At 50.9% G+C, this 17,143-nt stretch overlaps 6 protein-coding genes across 6 annotated transcripts; 4 read left to right on the forward strand and 2 right to left on the reverse strand.

Annotated features, from left to right (window-relative positions):
* Nucleotides 1-2,595: 2,595 nt before the first annotated feature.
* Nucleotides 2,596-5,598, forward strand: IAR55_006879 (uncharacterized protein; the record flags this gene model as incomplete). Its single annotated transcript, XM_066949957.1, has 5 exons — nucleotides 2,596-3,069; nucleotides 3,134-3,467; nucleotides 3,531-4,255; nucleotides 4,335-4,707; nucleotides 4,772-5,598. The coding sequence occupies 5 exons, from the start codon at nucleotides 2,596-2,598 to the stop codon at nucleotides 5,596-5,598; spliced, it is 2,733 nt and encodes a 910-aa protein (XP_066799649.1).
* Nucleotides 5,599-5,932: 334 nt separating this feature from the next.
* Nucleotides 5,933-7,877, forward strand: IAR55_006880 (uncharacterized protein; the record flags this gene model as incomplete). The annotated part of the gene is made up of 6 exons (XM_066949958.1): nucleotides 5,933-6,460; nucleotides 6,536-6,545; nucleotides 6,634-6,674; nucleotides 6,762-6,774; nucleotides 6,845-6,880; nucleotides 6,961-7,877. 6 exons carry the CDS (start codon nucleotides 5,933-5,935, stop codon nucleotides 7,875-7,877), a joined length of 1,545 nt encoding a protein of 514 aa, XP_066799650.1.
* Nucleotides 7,878-8,198: 321 nt separating this feature from the next.
* Nucleotides 8,199-9,772, reverse strand: IAR55_006881 (uncharacterized protein; the record flags this gene model as incomplete). The annotated part of the gene is made up of 6 exons (XM_066949959.1): nucleotides 8,199-8,393; nucleotides 8,446-8,497; nucleotides 8,584-9,367; nucleotides 9,451-9,508; nucleotides 9,566-9,673; nucleotides 9,737-9,772. 6 exons carry the CDS (start codon nucleotides 9,770-9,772, stop codon nucleotides 8,199-8,201), a joined length of 1,233 nt encoding a protein of 410 aa, XP_066799651.1.
* Nucleotides 9,773-11,028: 1,256 nt separating this feature from the next.
* IAR55_006882 (uncharacterized protein) lies at nucleotides 11,029-12,447 on the forward strand (the record flags this gene model as incomplete). The annotated part of the gene is made up of 6 exons (XM_066949960.1): nucleotides 11,029-11,112; nucleotides 11,230-11,321; nucleotides 11,427-11,649; nucleotides 11,764-11,960; nucleotides 12,021-12,199; nucleotides 12,278-12,447. The coding sequence occupies 6 exons, from the start codon at nucleotides 11,029-11,031 to the stop codon at nucleotides 12,445-12,447; spliced, it is 945 nt and encodes a 314-aa protein (XP_066799652.1).
* A 547-nt stretch (nucleotides 12,448-12,994) lies between these two features.
* IAR55_006883 (dynein light chain 2, cytoplasmic) lies at nucleotides 12,995-13,837 on the reverse strand (the record flags this gene model as incomplete). Its single annotated transcript, XM_066949961.1, has 4 exons — nucleotides 12,995-13,059; nucleotides 13,165-13,187; nucleotides 13,337-13,481; nucleotides 13,741-13,837. 4 exons carry the CDS (start codon nucleotides 13,835-13,837, stop codon nucleotides 12,995-12,997), a joined length of 330 nt encoding a protein of 109 aa, XP_066799653.1.
* A 497-nt stretch (nucleotides 13,838-14,334) lies between these two features.
* Nucleotides 14,335-15,646, forward strand: IAR55_006884 (uncharacterized protein; the record flags this gene model as incomplete). Its single annotated transcript, XM_066949962.1, has 7 exons — nucleotides 14,335-14,460; nucleotides 14,531-14,647; nucleotides 14,714-14,787; nucleotides 14,849-14,871; nucleotides 14,933-15,043; nucleotides 15,109-15,138; nucleotides 15,237-15,646. The coding sequence occupies 7 exons, from the start codon at nucleotides 14,335-14,337 to the stop codon at nucleotides 15,644-15,646; spliced, it is 891 nt and encodes a 296-aa protein (XP_066799654.1).
* Nucleotides 15,647-17,143: the final 1,497 nt, after the last annotated feature.

The following is a 17,143-nucleotide window of genomic DNA, read 5'->3' on the forward strand; positions in this document are numbered from 1 at the left end:
TCTGTTTGGGTTCCAGGGGCGGATTGACCGACAACAATGATGTGCCGGCGGTGTTTGTTGTCTCGCTGTTAACGTCAGTGACAAAAAGCGAGAAAGACGGGATGCTGTCATTCGAGGTGGGGGCTTCATTCCTGTGTGACAGCATGGCGATCTTCGCAAGCTGACTGACATGAAAACGACGGGAAAGGGAAAAGAGGGAACAGGAGTCACGCGCAACGCCGCTCAGCCGTGTGTATTTTGACTTCTGCTGTACCACCATCGACCGAAAAGAAAAAGAAAAAGAAAAAGCGGCATCCCCATCACCGTTTGGTCTAAAATAGCCGGCGGACTTGTTTTCCTATAAAACGGAATTAGATTATTGTCCCGAGCAAAACCGAAAAGGAGTTTTTGTCTTTCCCTGAACCAAGGCCTCGTCGCGGCGTGGACCGTGGGCAGGAAGAGAAGGGGGGGAGAGCTTTTGTTCAGCGGCAACGAGCGGATTCAGAGGGTGGGGCTCGGCGGCGGACATCCGGGGCACTCTGTCTCGGGGAACATTGGGTAAGCTTACTGTTTTGGTCTTCATGGCAATAAAAAACAGGGCGGGGAAAAAAAGGTGAGTGCATGAGGGAATGTGTGTGTGAGTGGGACAGATGTGTGTTTCCCTTTTACCGGACCTACCGATCCACCCGACCGAATGAACAGCATAGTGGTTATATTGGTATTTCCAGGCTCTGAGGCCCAAGACAACACCAGGACTTAGGTCACAGGTACTGAACTGGATCGGAGCACGCACGCACGCACGCACAGGGCGTTGCAGGTCAGCGGCACGAGTTCGCAGCAATCGTGATCGAAAAGGGATGCGGTAGCAGTTCCACCCGAATTACAATGCTAGAGCAGAAACACACATTTCATTACAATTCAAAGATGCATACGTTCCATCGCATCCAACTGAATGATTATTGACCGTATCATTTGCTTCGACAATCTCTTGTTGTCGTACCACATATCATCATCGCTGGTAGATCTCCAAAGAAGGCAAAGGACTGGAACCGCTTCTTTCTCTCGGCAAGGCAAAGACTTGTAACGTCACCGTCACCTTTTGGTTCACTATCGTTCTCTCCGGAGCGATAGCCTACCGCTACCGCTATCGACCTTCAATCCCCCCGAATATCTATCTCGTGGACGTATAGCTTTGGAGAACGGCGAATAGGTGCAGCACGCTGTCTCGACACACCTACACACCTACACACCTACAAACACCGACCACTTAGATCGGCGTGCTTGACTTTGTGATACGCAGAGAAGGTTCGATAGGAACAGATCTGGAATTATCATCCAGACAAGCGTTTTTGGCGCACGGTGAGTGCTTTGGATTGGGCTTGTCATCGATCTTCCACTTTTGTGCTGACGTGACCATACTTGCAGTCTCTGCAGATCCATACTCAGCTAGAACACGGTTTGTGTACATATCTAGTTGATCTGGACAGGAAGCCAGTAGGACAGACCCAAGGTTCGTCGCCAACAACCGGCCGGAACTTAACCATCCTCATACTTTTGACTCTCAACCCCTCGCCGCCTCCTTGTCACCTGGCCACGTTCACACCCGGCGGTAGGACCCATACTGATCTGCTGTCTTGTCTTACCTCTTCCATCACCTCATCTCGTCAACATCTGTGTCGACTGCTTGCTTGACCGACTCCAACCACCTCAACGACCCTATACATAACCACTGATCAACCGGTCCGGTCCGGACTTATTTCTTCCTTGCCCGCACGTCACCCCATCCACACGCGCACGAATACACAAAACAAAACCATTTGTTGCGCTTCATCGCTACTCCGACCTGTTGTATCATCTCCGATCTGCACGGCTCGGTCATCGCTCGTTCATTCACATACTCACTTACCGTACGACACGACATTTCACGGATTTCACCTTCCCCACCTTGAACCCCATCCGCCCCCGCGCCTCACTTTCTCCCCGCTATTTCTCCGCACCCTCCGTGTCTGTGCTCACTGATCCCATACCTCGAAAACCATTCAATCATTAACACGATATCAATCACCATCCATGGAATGTTGAATCATCCTCACAGGGCAAGTATACTGCGATCAAGAGGTGAAGCATCGATACCATCGAAGACCAAACCATCCAGTACTTTTCGGACGGATCTTCCAGGCAGAGCCCCGCCCGACCCACCTTTGTCTCAACACTGCGTAATCTAGCATAATCAGCCTTCTCTTATCTTTTCCTTCACCTTCTTCCACTCTTCGACTGGCGTATAGGACAACGGAACGACCATCCGTGATCCCACCAACAAACAAAATCGACCAAGTGAAACGACCGCCGGAGTGAACGATATTTCGTCCGAAGTGCAGATTCAGCTGTCAACCCTAACACCGAGTCGGAGCTCGTACGCGGAGCTTGGCGAAGCCTATATCACGACAGAGACCTTGCGCTATCGAGTATAAATCAGGCTTATTTCACGTTCGACGGCAAGAAAGCTAGGTCTCAGGCTCTTATCATCGCAGTGGTACTCGCCACTCGTTTAACCAAAGAGGATCAAAGTAGACCTCGAGCGTCTGATTTCATCGTTGCATGTCGTCAAACGTGCCCATGACCCTGACCATTCCCATCGAGCAGTCACCTCGACCAATCTCAAAACTACCATCGAAAATAGAATTTACGACTCCCGCATCGTATAACTCTCAACGACCTTTGCCATCCTCAGCCACTGCCCGGACTCCTCCAAGCTACCCATCACCAAAATCGATGAATCTTCCTTCTATCTCTCTTGGGGAGGGCTCATCGTCGACGTCACGGACAGTACCCCCTCCTCAACCACATAGGAGAGAGTCTTTCCATTTTGCAGGAGATCGACCCCATCCACCACCCTTACGCACCGCGTACAGTGCCGTTGGACTACCGACAAGTTCAAGCCTGATGCTGAAGACCGGGTCAGAAACGGATAGAGACGCGTGGGAGGGACCAAAAAGTGCCAAAGAGGATGACAGGGTGTTAGAAAAGGAGGAATTGACCACCAAAGGTCGCAAAAGAAAGAGGTTGGCGAAAGCTTGTAGTGCCTGTCACGTAAGTGGGACCCCCCGTCGTCCCCTCAATTGTGCATTCGAAGCTGACATGGAACGGAATGCAGAAAAACAAGAGACGATGTGATGGCTTTGCCCCATGTTCGAACTGCGAGTTCTCAAATCGACCATGTCTCTATCTCAATGCTCAGGGTGATCCTATACCACCACCTCGTACTCGTGACTCATCAAGTACCCCGGCAGGTGTCACGGCTCGCGGTAGCAAGGAAGACGGCGGCAAAGGGACGGATTCCGGAAATGAACGCCGGACGAGCGGAGATAGCAACTGGTCAAGAAGAGAGTCGTTCAAGGACACTGAGGGAGAGTCCAGTCGACGACCTATGCTAGGGCCTGTCCAGGTAGTTGAGGCGAGCCCTGCTCTGAGTGCAGAACTTCTTGACAGTGAGTAGAAAAAATCCTATGTGCCTAGCCAGGGTGAAAGCTAAACAATAGTTCATGCCAAAGTTTTTTTCAAGCGGTGCTTGCCCCTACCATGCATGCTGCACGCTCCCACCTTCCACTATCGACTTTATCTGAACCAAGTTTCACCGATCCTGCTCGACATGATATACGCCATCGCTGCTCGACTTTGCGAAAATCCGATTTTCGTTGCCACCTTTCCTGCCGGCCACCCTCCTCATCTTCGAGGCGAGCTTTTCGCACGAAGGGCTCATTCAGCTGCAGAGCGCTGTGTCGAATTACGCAAGACATGGAGTGAAGACGAGCTAAGCGGAGACCGGGGAACATGGCAAGAAACGGAACTCGCGCAAGCTTGTTATCTGCTCAGCGTGTATTTCACTTGCATCAAACAGCCGAAAATTGGTTTATCTTACCTCGACTCCGGGATCGAGATTCTTCGTCCAAGAGGGGATGCGTATATACCCCCCCCTGCTCTTCATCTCGGCCTAGGACCAGTCGAGTACATGACTCTTCTGGAGAGCAGAACTCGGACTTTCTGGTTACTAGTTTTCCACGATCTCTGCGCAGCCGCAAATGGAAGGTCTAGACGGTTGACCGAACATGATTTGGGTAATATCCCGTTGCCTGGAACTGAAATACATTGGGCTAGATGGGGTGGGAATGGAATTGGTGGAAGAGAACCGGGAAGGAGAGACGGTATTACCCCGCTGAGTGGTAATTGGCCTGGGGAAGAGGGCAGGGTAGGGGAGTTCGGTCACGTCATTCGAATAGTAAGTTGACGATGCGTTATCGACTCTGCTCTGCGGCAGACAAGGGAATATTTGTAGGCTCAGCTGACAGTCTCTCTAGCTCTCAGTCTTCACGGATATCATGCTATTGGCAACCGACATGAAAGGCGGTGGTTCGAAGTCGACCGTCGCCGCACGTCTCGAATCGGCTCTCAAAACCTGGGCGATGGGACTTCCTCGCCATCTGCATTTCGACGAGCACAATCTGGCGAATGCGGTAGGCATGGTCAACTCGCCGGTGTTGGCAGTCAAGGCCACTGGCTGGATGTACGCATACATGCACGCTGTTGCGGAATGCGGGATGTTCTACCTGCAGGCTGCGGTGGCTCAGCAAAGCGAGGCTGGCCATACCGCTCAGAGACAGTCTCAGGCAGTGGAGAACCTCACTGTAATCATGGATACGATTGGAAAAGCTGGTCGTGAGGGATGTTGCTGTTAGTGCATAACATCGAGGATATCACCCAGAAGCGAAGCTGACAATACCCGCTTCTTACATAGTCCTTTTCCCACTGTTCGTCATATCGAATTGGCAAGAGCATCTCAAGATGTCAAATCTGGTCGTCCCAGGGCCGCAACAGATGATTATTGAAGAGCGCCTGACTACGTGGTGGGCTGAGATGAAGCTTGAATGGGGAGCAGAAAGACACGAGTTGCTTCAAAGGGGAATTTATTCATTGCCGTTCTCGAATCCAGTCTTCCCTTCGCCGCTCTTCCGAAATTCCCAGTCGTCGCTCATGGAGCCCCCTCCCCCCTCCTCGTCTTTAGGCCTCTACCAGACTTCGCCCGCACGAGTGTCTATGGACTCGGCGCTCTCGCCAACCTCGACCATGTCAATCACAACGCCGAGTGCACACTCATATCCTCGATTCAGCCTGCCGAGTCTCCCGCCCCTCCGACCTCGAGCGGTATCGACATCAACGGCGATGTCCAGCTCGTTCCCTCCCGTTGGCTTGGGCATGAATATGGGTGGGAGATCACCTTCTCCTGGGTCGGTAAGGCATCGACATCTGCCTTCCATGTCGAGTCTTTCCGATTCAGCAGAAGCTCAAAGAGAGAGGGAGAGAGACAGTCACAGGCAAGAACCGATCAGCCTACCCCCGATCAGTTCGGATTACCGGTTCCGAGAATCGCCTTCGAGTCCCAGACATCATCCGTACCCGAGAGAAGGGATGAAGGGACTGAGGTCGCCGAGGACGAGCTGGGGTGGTCCGGGAACGGCAGCAGGGGAGAAGAATGGCGGTGGACAACCGCATCTGTTAGGTATCGCAGCTTTGGTCAGTGCAGCGGAGAAGGAAAGAGAAAAGAGGGCCATGACGGCGGTATAGAACCGATTCGTTTCCAGTCAGTGTTCTCCGTATCATCGTCTATAGGTTTGTAATTCACAGAGCAAAAACAGGTCTATATTGTTTGGTTGGATCGGGTGTCGTGGATATCGGATATGTGGCAATGTGCTTTCAAGTATAAGATTCCTCGTGCCATGCAACGTGAGATTATGAAGTCCGAAGAACTGACCGTCGGTCTCGTTTACTCGTTGCATCATCACTCGGCAACGGGCATTGTCCACTTCCACGTCCTATCTCACTCCCTTGGTTTGTCCAACTTGCTTTGTCCTTTGCTAAATCGGACAAAGATCGACAGATCGACCGCAGTTTCGTCATCATGTCAACGACGACTTTGAATCTCGACACTGTAGGATCGAGTCGCGACGCGGGACCCAGGAGTGGATATCGATTGGATCCGGAACTGGATTACGAAGAAGAAGAACACGTCGAGGATTCATTGCCTTCTACACCTCTCGGTACGGAGGGTGGTCGGACGGCTTGGTACCACGCTACGATGAACGATCGGGAGACTGCCGAGAGGGAAAACGGAGAGGATCTCCTGCGTATTGGAACCAGGGATGATGGAGCTACCTCATCAGGAGGAGTCGATGAACAACGCGCGCGAGTGCATAATGCGAGCGACTTTGACCCGAGCACAGCACCAGGGGATCACCAAATACGCAGCGATACGTCAGATCCAGACTCGGAATCAAAGACGGGACGAGCAGATACGAGCGGAGCACCAGGACCCGACGCAGATGCAGAACTAGACGACAGACAATGTAGGATCTGTTTCTCCGGTGTTGAAGAGGAAGATACCTTGGGGAGGTTGATCTCGCCGTGTCTGTGTATGGGATCTATGCGAGTGAGTCGCAGTCCTCCACGTTGCTTTGCTTGTACATGAAGACGAGCTGATGAGTGCTTGGCGTTGGGGGGTCAGTACGTCCATGGTATGTGACGCTTGATCATCACTGCAGTACAATTGGGATCATTCGACCAGCTTGTCGGTACTTGACTGAAGATATTCCGTGCTCGCAGTGCAATGTATCAACGCCTGGCGAGGGACTGGGACCAACGCCGTGAGTCTACGCTCCGTTTCACAGTAGCTTGATAACGGCTCTCGTTATGGCTCTATGTGCTGATGTTGAGACTCACACCGATCGCAGAAAGCCTTCATGGGTGAGCTGCGTGCTGTATGGTGCGGCCCACGATATCAACGCAGGTAAGCTGACACATACCTTGGATGTAGAATGCCCTCAATGCCATTTCCGATACCGAGTGAGGAGTGAGTTGTTTTCACCGTCCACCCGCCTGTTCATCCTCGAGACTGACTGACGCACACTCTTGTCTCTTTCATTTCGCCAGGAACCCGGGCTGCAGGTCTAGCAACATCTCGACCTATCCTCCTCCTCTCTGCCTTCTTAGTCTTCTCGTCGTTGACCCTGTTACTCGGTCAATCGCTCCATTTCCTCCTCCATCGTTCTCCCGCCATCTCCCGGACCTTACTCTCCTCCACTACGTCCTTCAGATCGTCCGTTCGACCCATGTACGATCTTTTTGACGATCATGCGTTCTTCGGGGGTGGGGGTGGGGGTGGCGGAGGCGGAGGCGGAGGGGGCGTTGTGATTGTCAGTGGGGGCGGAACGTTGATTTGGGATGTTTTAGTGGGTGCCATTCAGACGTTCGTAGATCTCTCCAACACTCTTTCAGACTCTCAAGTGAGATTAGTCCAATCTCTACCTATCCCTTTCAGGTTGGCGGGAGGGATCGTAGGTCTGGTCGTTCGTTTCTTATTAGGATTAGCGGTCCTGGGCTCAATGTCCTTTGTCTCTCTCCTCATCTCCCTTTCCTTGTTCGGACCTCTGCAGCTGATGAATGGTCTGAGGGGGGCGGGATTTTTGGGGAATTGGGGAAGGAGAAGATTACGGGGAGAAAATAACGCCGGTGGAGGGGGAGGCACAGCTTCGATAGGGACGATCTTGATGATCCTGGTGGTGATCATCGGAGCAGTGAATACTCTCAGACAGGTGTATGGCGGGGTGGAGAAATTGACTCATCGATTATTGAGATTTGTAGAATTACAGATCTTGGAAGTCAATCCGGATGAGGTGAAAAAGGAAAGAAGGAGAGTACAGAGATGGTATATCAGATGGATCAAGGAGAAGAGATGGAAGAATAGGCAGGGTTGGACCGAGATTTGGTTCAGAATCAGATTAATGATGACAGAATGGTGGGAAGGTGTCAAGAGGAGAGGCCAAGGTGTTGAGCCGGACGATGAGTAGGGGCTGAAAGTGGAGACAAGTCGGTAACAATATCATGAACGCTGGACGTTGTACAATACAATGCACCATGATCGAGGAGCACTTGACAATCACATACATGCTATCGCGCCAAAGCGCCAAACGATTGATGGTAGAAAGAGTGTGGGAGTATCACGAAGAAGATGCCTACCTTTAGTAGGCGGAGTGTTATTTATTATTGAAGGTCATGTCTTCACGTCATGTCTTCCTCTTTCGCCGCCTCCAGACCTCACAGACCTCAGCCATCTCGAATTTTTAGTTTTACATACACAAGCAAAGGGGCGCTCGATGCCGATAATCGTTTTATGCCTTTACGTCGTCGTTCGCGATCGGTGCTGGAGTGACATTGACAGCGGCATTGCCACTGCCATTGGCCGCAGGCTTCGTTTCGCCATTTGCTGCACGACTGGGTGTGCCGGCTCGCGAGTTCTTGGTAGACGCATCGCTAACCCTACCTAGCGACGCTAACGAACCGTACCCTTCTGCGTATTCCTCTTTCTGCAATCAATCATCAGCTTCTGCTATTGCACATTCTTAGCTAAACACTCACCCATTCAGGTCGGATGACCTCATCAAGCTTGTTCGCGACCATCTTGCAGATCCTGCGGAGGTAACATAGTTAGTATGTCACCAGGTTGCAGGTTGCAGATTGCAGCTCCACACCGGAAGATAACAGCCAGATACTCACAGCTTCGTTGTTGACTCAGACACAGTTGCTACTTTTGCGATATCTTTCGCTGTTGTCTGCCTCCCCATCAACAAACAGGTAAAGTACAAGACGCCCGCAGCAATCGACACAGGACTACGACCATCAATCGCGCTCTTCGCCACAGCCTCCCCGGCGATATGCTTCGAGACGTTGAAGACGGCGTTGCCCAAGTCGAGATAATCGGAATAACGACCGAGCAAAGCTTCGGCCGAATCTTGAGCATTGGTCGACCCATGGACGCTTTCCATTGCTCCCCTGCTTCCACCGGCTCTTTGAACAGTTGATTTCACGATGGTGAATACCTGTCCGAGCTCCTTCTTAGGAACTCTTAATGCTCTACATACTTCTCCAAATGTCCGATGAGCACCGGCATCTCGACAGGCATAGACAATACAAGCCGCGTCGACGGCTGCGTCGTTCTTGCCTCGAACGGCTTTCTGCTCGTCGACAATCTTGTAAACGTGTTGCGCTCGTTCTCGAACGTTCCGGGGAAGCAACATTGAATCGCACTTCTCGCCAATACGCGAGAAGACAGCGGAAAGAGTGGCGGTGTTTGTCTTGGCGTTGATACCGTTCGAAAGACCGTTCGCCCTGGCCATTGCTCGATTGAGATCTCGAGCGATACCGGTGCGTCCATCTTTGTGAGAGATGACGGTGTCGAGATGATTACTACCAAGCAGGGGATTTCCAGCGTCACCGACACGTGAAGGGTCGTCACCATTCTCGTCACCCGCGAAGGTCTGACCACAAAGGTCAGCAGATGCTTGAGAAGGCATCTATCAAAAACTTACTCTCCCTTAGGGGATATCAGCAAGGTGTACTGATGGATCCCGCGGGTCGACTTACATTCACTCCTCGTATCAACAATACGGTCGCCTAAGATGGTACCACAATCGCCACACACCTGAACAGGCGAGTGAGCTTGTGCATTCTGACGCTCACAGCAAGTCAAATTTCTCACCAGATCACCCTTCGAATACTCCTCAATGATATTGGGAGGGTCGATACGACAATTGGGGCAGATCTGCCTCACATTGAGGTTGGGCGCTACAGGCTGGCCAAACTTCGGCTGATCATAGCCCATTCACAATCCTGTCAGCTTGCAATTTATTCTAGCTGAAAGGAAGCGCACCCCTGGAGGCTTCGGTCCTGCTGCAAGAGCGATCATCTTCGATTTCTTTGCCCAAAGATATGGGTAGCAAGCCGGAAAGAAACGTTTCCTGGCCGAGATTTCAAGCGATTATCGCTCTGGATGTATGCTCAGATGAACGGGTTGCCTCAGAGGGGCGAACGGTCGTTTGTTTTCGACAGGAGAGATACAGCGTTCTGTGAGAGACAAGAGGTAGACGGTGGCAAATACAGTGTCAGCGCGGATTATTCCCACGCTCTTCAAAGTCATTCAAGATGATGCATCCGCCCCGACTCCCCGTCAAGATCATGCCCTTTGTCATGCGATGTGCCAGTCCAACCAATATGAGCGACGAAGAGACCCCGCAAGGCAGTCGATGATACTGGATGGCAAAGGCAACTGCAGCTCTGGGACGAGACTTACTAAGCCGTCCCTTCCAGTTCTCTGCCGCTTGACCTCTTTCCCCAACTGGACGATCCTTTATCTTTCTATCGTCTGTCCCGTAAGGTTGAATTTGCAGGAGGTATGACAGAGGTCAAAAGGAATACGTCTTTTGGTTGGAAAGGTGTAGAGAAAAGGTGTTTTAGAGAAGGAGAAGGGAACGAAGGAGACCCACTAGAATTGAGTGCTCGTTGATATGAACGCAGGAGTTGTTGTGAGGTAGTTACTTGTGCACTCCCCCCATTTTGTCTTTGACAGACAATCAACAAAAGACTTCCTGCTCTTTCCCTCCTCGACGCCGCCCGAGGATCCCAACACCCCGAACATCAGCCCATCATAACATTGCTAATCTCCTGACTCGACCACTTCTCCAAGCATCAGTACGTCAACAACTCTACTGACCTCATCATCGCTCCTGAGCTGACGTTTTACGTTTAGTCACACAAGCTTCTCTCGCTTTGATCGAATAATCGACGCGAGAGATAACGCCACGTCAAGAAAGCGGTTTTTAGACCCCTTGACATAGACTTCGACCGCGAACCTATACGTCTCTAGTCATAGGCGATCAGTTCGAGGGATCGAGCACGACCGAGATACTCACTGCGAGAATCCCGCGACTATATTGGGGCTAGTTGACCAGTCTGCGCGCTCTCTGTTTCCGCGCCAAGTAAACATCAGATCGAAAAAGTACGCGTCATTCCTCGTCCTTCCCCAAACATATATTCTTCCCTCCAGGCCGCAATCGCCTTCCATACATCAGCTGACAAGTACTCAAACATTCTCCTCTTCAGGCTCGTTCTTGTGATCCCATCCTTATCTCCGTACCTGTGCTCTACGCGGAGTTATACTCCGACATGTCCGCCCCGTCGCCGATGAATCAATTTATGAATGACGAGTATGTCCTCGCCTATCACGGTCCATTGCTCTACGAGGCCCGTGTAAGTCACTTCAGATCCATCTCCATACCCCTCTTCTACTTTGTGCCGAGTCTGGGACCAATCCGAGGTGGATGCGAAGAGTTATACTGATATATACCTTTTCGTCTGTCGATTTAGATCATCCTCGCTGAAAATTGGGATCTGTCAAACACTCTTCTTGGTACTGTCGGTCCACATTACTTCATTCACTACAAAGGGTGGAAGCAGACGTGAGTGCTCACATCCCATTGTCCCATCAATCTGCGGTTGGTGCATGCACCGCCTCAGGGCTGTTGGCGATCCAAGCTCATTGGATCATTTGGATGGAACAATAGATGGGATGAATGGGTTCCCGAACAACGACTTCTAAAGCTCAACGAAGCTGGCTTCGCGAAACGACGAGCTCTGCTCGAGGCTCAAGCGAAGAAGAACAGACCACCTTCTGCGGCAGGATCCTCGACGTCGCCTGCGCCTCCTCCGTCCGCCGCGAAAGGTAAAGAGAAGGGAGGGAAAAAGGCAGAGGGGAAGAAACGTGGAAGAGATTCAGGCGTTGACACGGTGAGTGAATCATTGTACGACGTTCCTTCACCCTCCCACCTTTCGTATCTCATTACACCTTTCGATTACATTGCGAGCGTGCGAACAGTGCGCTGATGCTACGGTGTGATACAGGAGGCGGATTACCTCAAGAGACCAGAAGTGAAAATCGTCATTCCGGACGTTCTCAAACTTCAACTCGTCGATGATTGGGAGAACGTCACGAAGAACAATCAGCTTGTTACTCTTCCGCGAAAGCCTCATGTTCGTGAACTTCTCGAGGAATATAGGCAGTACGTGAATGCTACCAAGAAGACACAAGATCGACCAGCGTGAGTCAAGTCTACCTATACTATGTATGTCAGTCCGTCCTGATCGGCTTTCTCTTCTAGTCGCGCCACTGCCCTGCTCTCTGAGATCATCTCCGGTATTACACTTTACTTTGACAAAGCTTTGGGTAACAATCTGCTATATCGATTCGAAAGAGCTCAGTATGTCGAGCAAAAACGACAGAACCCAGATAAACCGATGAGCGAGATCTATGGGGCCGAACATCTGCTCAGATTATTTGGTAAGTCAACCATCTTCTGATCATGTCCCAATATAATATATGGAGATTGACTGATCGTTTGCTTGCTCCGCGACACAGTCAACTTTGGTCCTTTCATCGCATACACAAATATCGACACTGAGTCACTCAACATTCTCCGAGAGTACATCAACGATATCATGAAGTGGATGATAAAGGAGCAGAAGAGATTGTTCGTGAAAGAGTACGAAGCGACGACAACGCATTATCAGAACATGTCAAGGACATAGGACGAATAGATGGGTAGGGCGGTCCGGGAACTGTTCGTGGCTTGGTGGTCGGCATAGCTGCGTAGGAGATGTAGGGCGAGCGAGTAGTCAGGTTGTCATCTTGGATCAGGCAGAGAGCTGCGAGTGGCGGCGGGCGAGGCTGGATGGAAGTAAGGAAAGAGCAAGCATGAAGGTCTCATGTGCCTAGTGTACTGTACCAGAATGATTGTTCAAATGCGCTTCAGATGTTATAGTCGTGCTCAATGGTCCGTACCTTCTGTGCTCTTCTTCATGAAGATTCAGACATTTGGGTCCGATGCAATGCTCTTGTGAACATTATCAATTGCATAATGTCTGCAATCGAGAATCTCACACATGACATAGGTCAACATGATCAAGGTAGACGTACTGGAAAATATGAGGAAGGGACGGGGGATCTGATGATGAGTGGTATATCCGGGGACGTGACTGTAAATGCGTTCGGTGGTGACTAGAGGAGGGAGAGCGGGACAATGAGCATTTAGAAGGAGGAAGGTGGAGAGGGGGGAACTGTGAGCACGTTTTCCGACTATGAGGTCTTCCAGAGGAGGATGGCGATAGGTCCGAGGTAAAAGTAGATGAAGTTTTTCGTCTCTACAGGAAGACGAAGGTGAGTCAGCCAGATGGCGAGTGTATCGGGGACGATGGGTCAAGTAGAGAGAAGGGCAAACAATTGATTGTGAAGCGTCGAGGACATACCATGAGTTACAAAACTTCCAAAGCTGAAAAGGTAAGATCGTCAGCCAACAAAATTACGCATGCACGATTCATCATGGACAGAACCTCATTCTCCAGCCCTGGTCCCTCAACCATACAAGGGCTCCGAGTGAGTGTGACTGGTGGTTCGGTTCCAATGCCAGAACACACTCACTTTTTCCCGACGACACAGTGCCATGTAGTCCCGTACAACCTATCAAACTCCTTCTTGATATACATGGCCATATCTTTCTCTTGGTCGTACTTCTCGAGAGAGGCGACGACGGTGTCGACCGCTTTCTGTTGCATGTCTTCGGACACTGGAGAAGAGGGTGATACATATCGGAATAGGAGGAGTCGAAACGGAAGGGTGGAAAGGGAGTAAGTTGCGTGCGGGAGACAGCGAGAGGTCAGAAAGCGGATGTGTGGGAGTGAGTAAGAACGATTGATAGGCGGGTGAGATTCGTCCGAGGGATCAGTGTAGGAAGTGGAGACACGGTCAATATAGAGCATGATCCCAATCGCGGCCTCCCTAGCAGAAATGGATGAATGAATGAATGAATGAAATGTACCACTCACTGTCCACATTCTTGATGACGGCCTTCAGCTGTTGACCTCTCAACGTAGCAGCTGTAGATCCCAATCCGGTATTTGGTTTGGACTCATACTCCGACATCGTTCTGTGTATCCTAAGGTGCTGAGCGAAGGTAACTGGCTTGAGATACGATGAGATGAGAGGAGATGAAGGGCGGAGGCGGAATGTTCAGCGAAGTGCAAGGTATAGCAGCTTTGATTTGAGGTGTACGGCTTTCTCCTCCTGCCAACACTGTTTTAGGTGTCGTGGTAGTCTGACGGTGAGGAGCAGAGAAGACGACAAGGAAGAGAGGGGATGCGATGGAGTGGTCGACGCTTCGACGCTTTGATCTTTGCCTCTGATCAAACAACATATGAGCCCAAAAAAAAGAGGACAAACGCGTCGTCCGAAGGCCGAGAGACAGTGAGAAATTGTTGTTGAACGAACCGAAGAGAGCGGGCTCCGTACGTTGTCACATCGTCCTTGCGAGTATCTATCATTGTGCTCTCTTTTCTGTCCGCGATCACATCCACTGCTTTTGGATATCATTGCACAGCAGAAAAGGAAGGACCGGTACACCATCTGAGCTCTTTCGGACCATGTCAGCAGAACTCACACTAGGTCACCCGGCAGTCAGCCAAACGGACCTCATCATAGCCGGGCTGGTCCTCAAGATCCACGGTTTGGAAGAGATCAAAGATAGTGGCCGACCATTGATCGTGCTCGTAAGTGGACACACCCGAGATGGAAGGGATGAGCCGACCTTGGCTTTCTGATCGATCGATCAATCGACAGATTGCAACTCACGGACGGAAGAACAAAATGCAGAGTATGGCACCGTTCGCTCAAGGTATTTTGGGAGAGATCGCTTCGCATTCCGACAGGAAGAAGGACTTGATAGTGGTCACACTGGTGAGTTGGACCTCGTTCCAACCACTGTCCATCGCACTGATCAAGCAGTGAACTCCGTGCTTGTAGGATCAACGGAATCATGGTGACAGAATCAAAGACAGGAAAGCGAACCTTTCTTTCGACGAGAACCCTCGACATCTGTGAGTGTGACGATGAAGAAGATGGAGAGCTGCAGCTGACAGATATCACCTGATGATGTAGAGTCGACATGGCGGCAACGACCAGTAAGTCCGGAGTCGACCAAGCCGGGACACAGACGCTGACTGCTCTTTGGGTCCATGTCAGCTGGGGGATATCACGATGTCAAGTTGATAATAGATTTCTTAGCTCCCTACCTCTTCCCATCAGGCGAGAAGGTGATCGAGGAGTTTGTCGCGGCAGGCATCTCGCTTGGAGGTACGATGTGTCCTCCTCTCTCATGTCCCACTGAGTGGATGCCAGATCACTGACATGCTTTTCAGGCTACGTCACTTGGCTGACTCTCCGAGATGGTATGTGCTCTTTTGTAACTTTCGGCTTCCTTCCACATTCAGATGCGGTGTACTAGTCACTCGTGCATCGTATACTGACAAGACGACCTCTCATGTAGAGCCCCGCGTAACGACCGGGATCAACATCGTCGGACTTCCCTTCGAATCCCTCCATCGAGTCCTGGGACCACGAGCCGAATCCTTTGGTCTCCAATTCCAACCACCGACATATCCCACCACCGTCAAACCGATTCTCGAACCCGCTGTCGATCTCTCTTCGTACAAAGGGAAACGCATATTGACCATGCACGGAAAGGACGACCCCTTAGTACCGTTTGCAAGGGGCAAAGAGGATATTGAGCGGATCAAGCAGAGTGTGGAAGGTGAAGGTGGAGATGGAAAGGTGGAGGTCTGGTTACAGGACGACACGGGTCATACTTGTACGGTTGAGATGGTGAAGAAGACGGCCGACTGGATCTTGATCTGTGCTCTGTCGGATCATACAAGTGGACACAAAAGCAACCTATGAAGATTATGAAATCACATGATTGGTGTGATAGAGCATAGAATATACAGAGTGGCTATGTGTTGATGCATACCGACCATACCGGCTCTACATAGCGAACTCAATAATCATGTTGACCTAACTCAATACTGACTGATCTGGACCTTGTACGAGGCTCCGCAATTATTCAGCGAACGTGTGTGAAAATGCGAGGAGAAGTAGGCAGTCGTAGCACGTATCGCCAGTGGTTTGCTGTCTCCTTTCTTGGCCTTTGCTTGGCTCATCACCGGATGGTCAACCGTCTTCGAAGCTTCGACTGGATCTCACGTCGATGCCAGGACGTATTGACACTTCCTCGCGGACCTTGCACAGTGGGATCGCCCCTCGCCTGGACCTGACCTGGACCTTGCACGGGTACGCTTGGCAGCAATCTACAGTGGGACGGGAACGGATTTGAAGCGGGTGCATGGACCGATGTGAAAAACAGATGCAAGTCATCGATTTGACACCTGCCATCTTTGCGCCATGCCACTCTGTTCCGAGACGTTCAGGAATAAACACACTCAGTGTTCTGGAGTGCCGAGATCTCGGAAGCTCAAAAGCGCACATTTTCAACGTTTCAGACATTTTTTGCTCTCTTCGTGCGAGTGCTCATATGACTGATCATTCACCCCGTCCATTCACTCATGTCAAAGGTGAGGTGGAGGCTGCGATTGACTCTAGCTGCAATCATGCGTTGTCATACCATCACCATCACCGTCACCATCACCGTCACCATCACCGTCACCATCACCGTCACCATCACCGTCACCATCACCGTCACCATCACCGTCACCATCTCCGTCACCATCACTCAACGTTCCAGATTTGATCGCGCACCGTTTTCCCGTGCGTCACCGTGCAAAGGTACTTGACACATGTCGTGTCAAGACGACCTTCAGATCGCAGTCACAAAGAATGACATGCGCCGAGGATTGTTCCAAGGTCTGTACGCATTCTCTAATACATTCAGATCCTTTGGGTAACATAGTGGCCTAATATGGAGACTGACCGTTTAGACTTCTTGCTCGTGACTCAGGTCACAGTATACTCACTCTGCACATGCACATTGCGCATCTGTCACCTTGATCAACATCTATCCATTGTGTCATGTTGTGTCGATTGATTGATCGATCGATCGTCTGTCTGTCTGTCTGTCTGTCCTGACAAAAGAAGGGTGAAGACGGAAACCGGGAGAAAAGATGAAACAAAGGGGGGGAAACAAGGAAACACGTTGAATCAAGTATAAGTTTAGTACAGCGCACGGACCATCAACGCCAGAACAGCAACACCAAAAGCACGACGAAAAATGTCTCGACGCTGTGTCTACATATATTCACTCACAGCTACACCATCGCTTTCCCCCTTTTCCTTTTCTCCTCTTTCTTCTTCAGCCATCAAGCATTTCTCACTCAATCTTCAATTCATCGGCCTCATCTTTTCATTCTTCTCTGACGACGACGACTGTCACGATAAGCCAGA

Source organism: Kwoniella newhampshirensis (assembly GCF_039105145.1).
Source record: "Kwoniella newhampshirensis strain CBS 13917 chromosome 10 map unlocalized Ctg14, whole genome shotgun sequence".
In the NCBI taxonomy this organism is placed as follows: domain Eukaryota; kingdom Fungi; phylum Basidiomycota; class Tremellomycetes; order Tremellales; family Cryptococcaceae; genus Kwoniella; species Kwoniella newhampshirensis.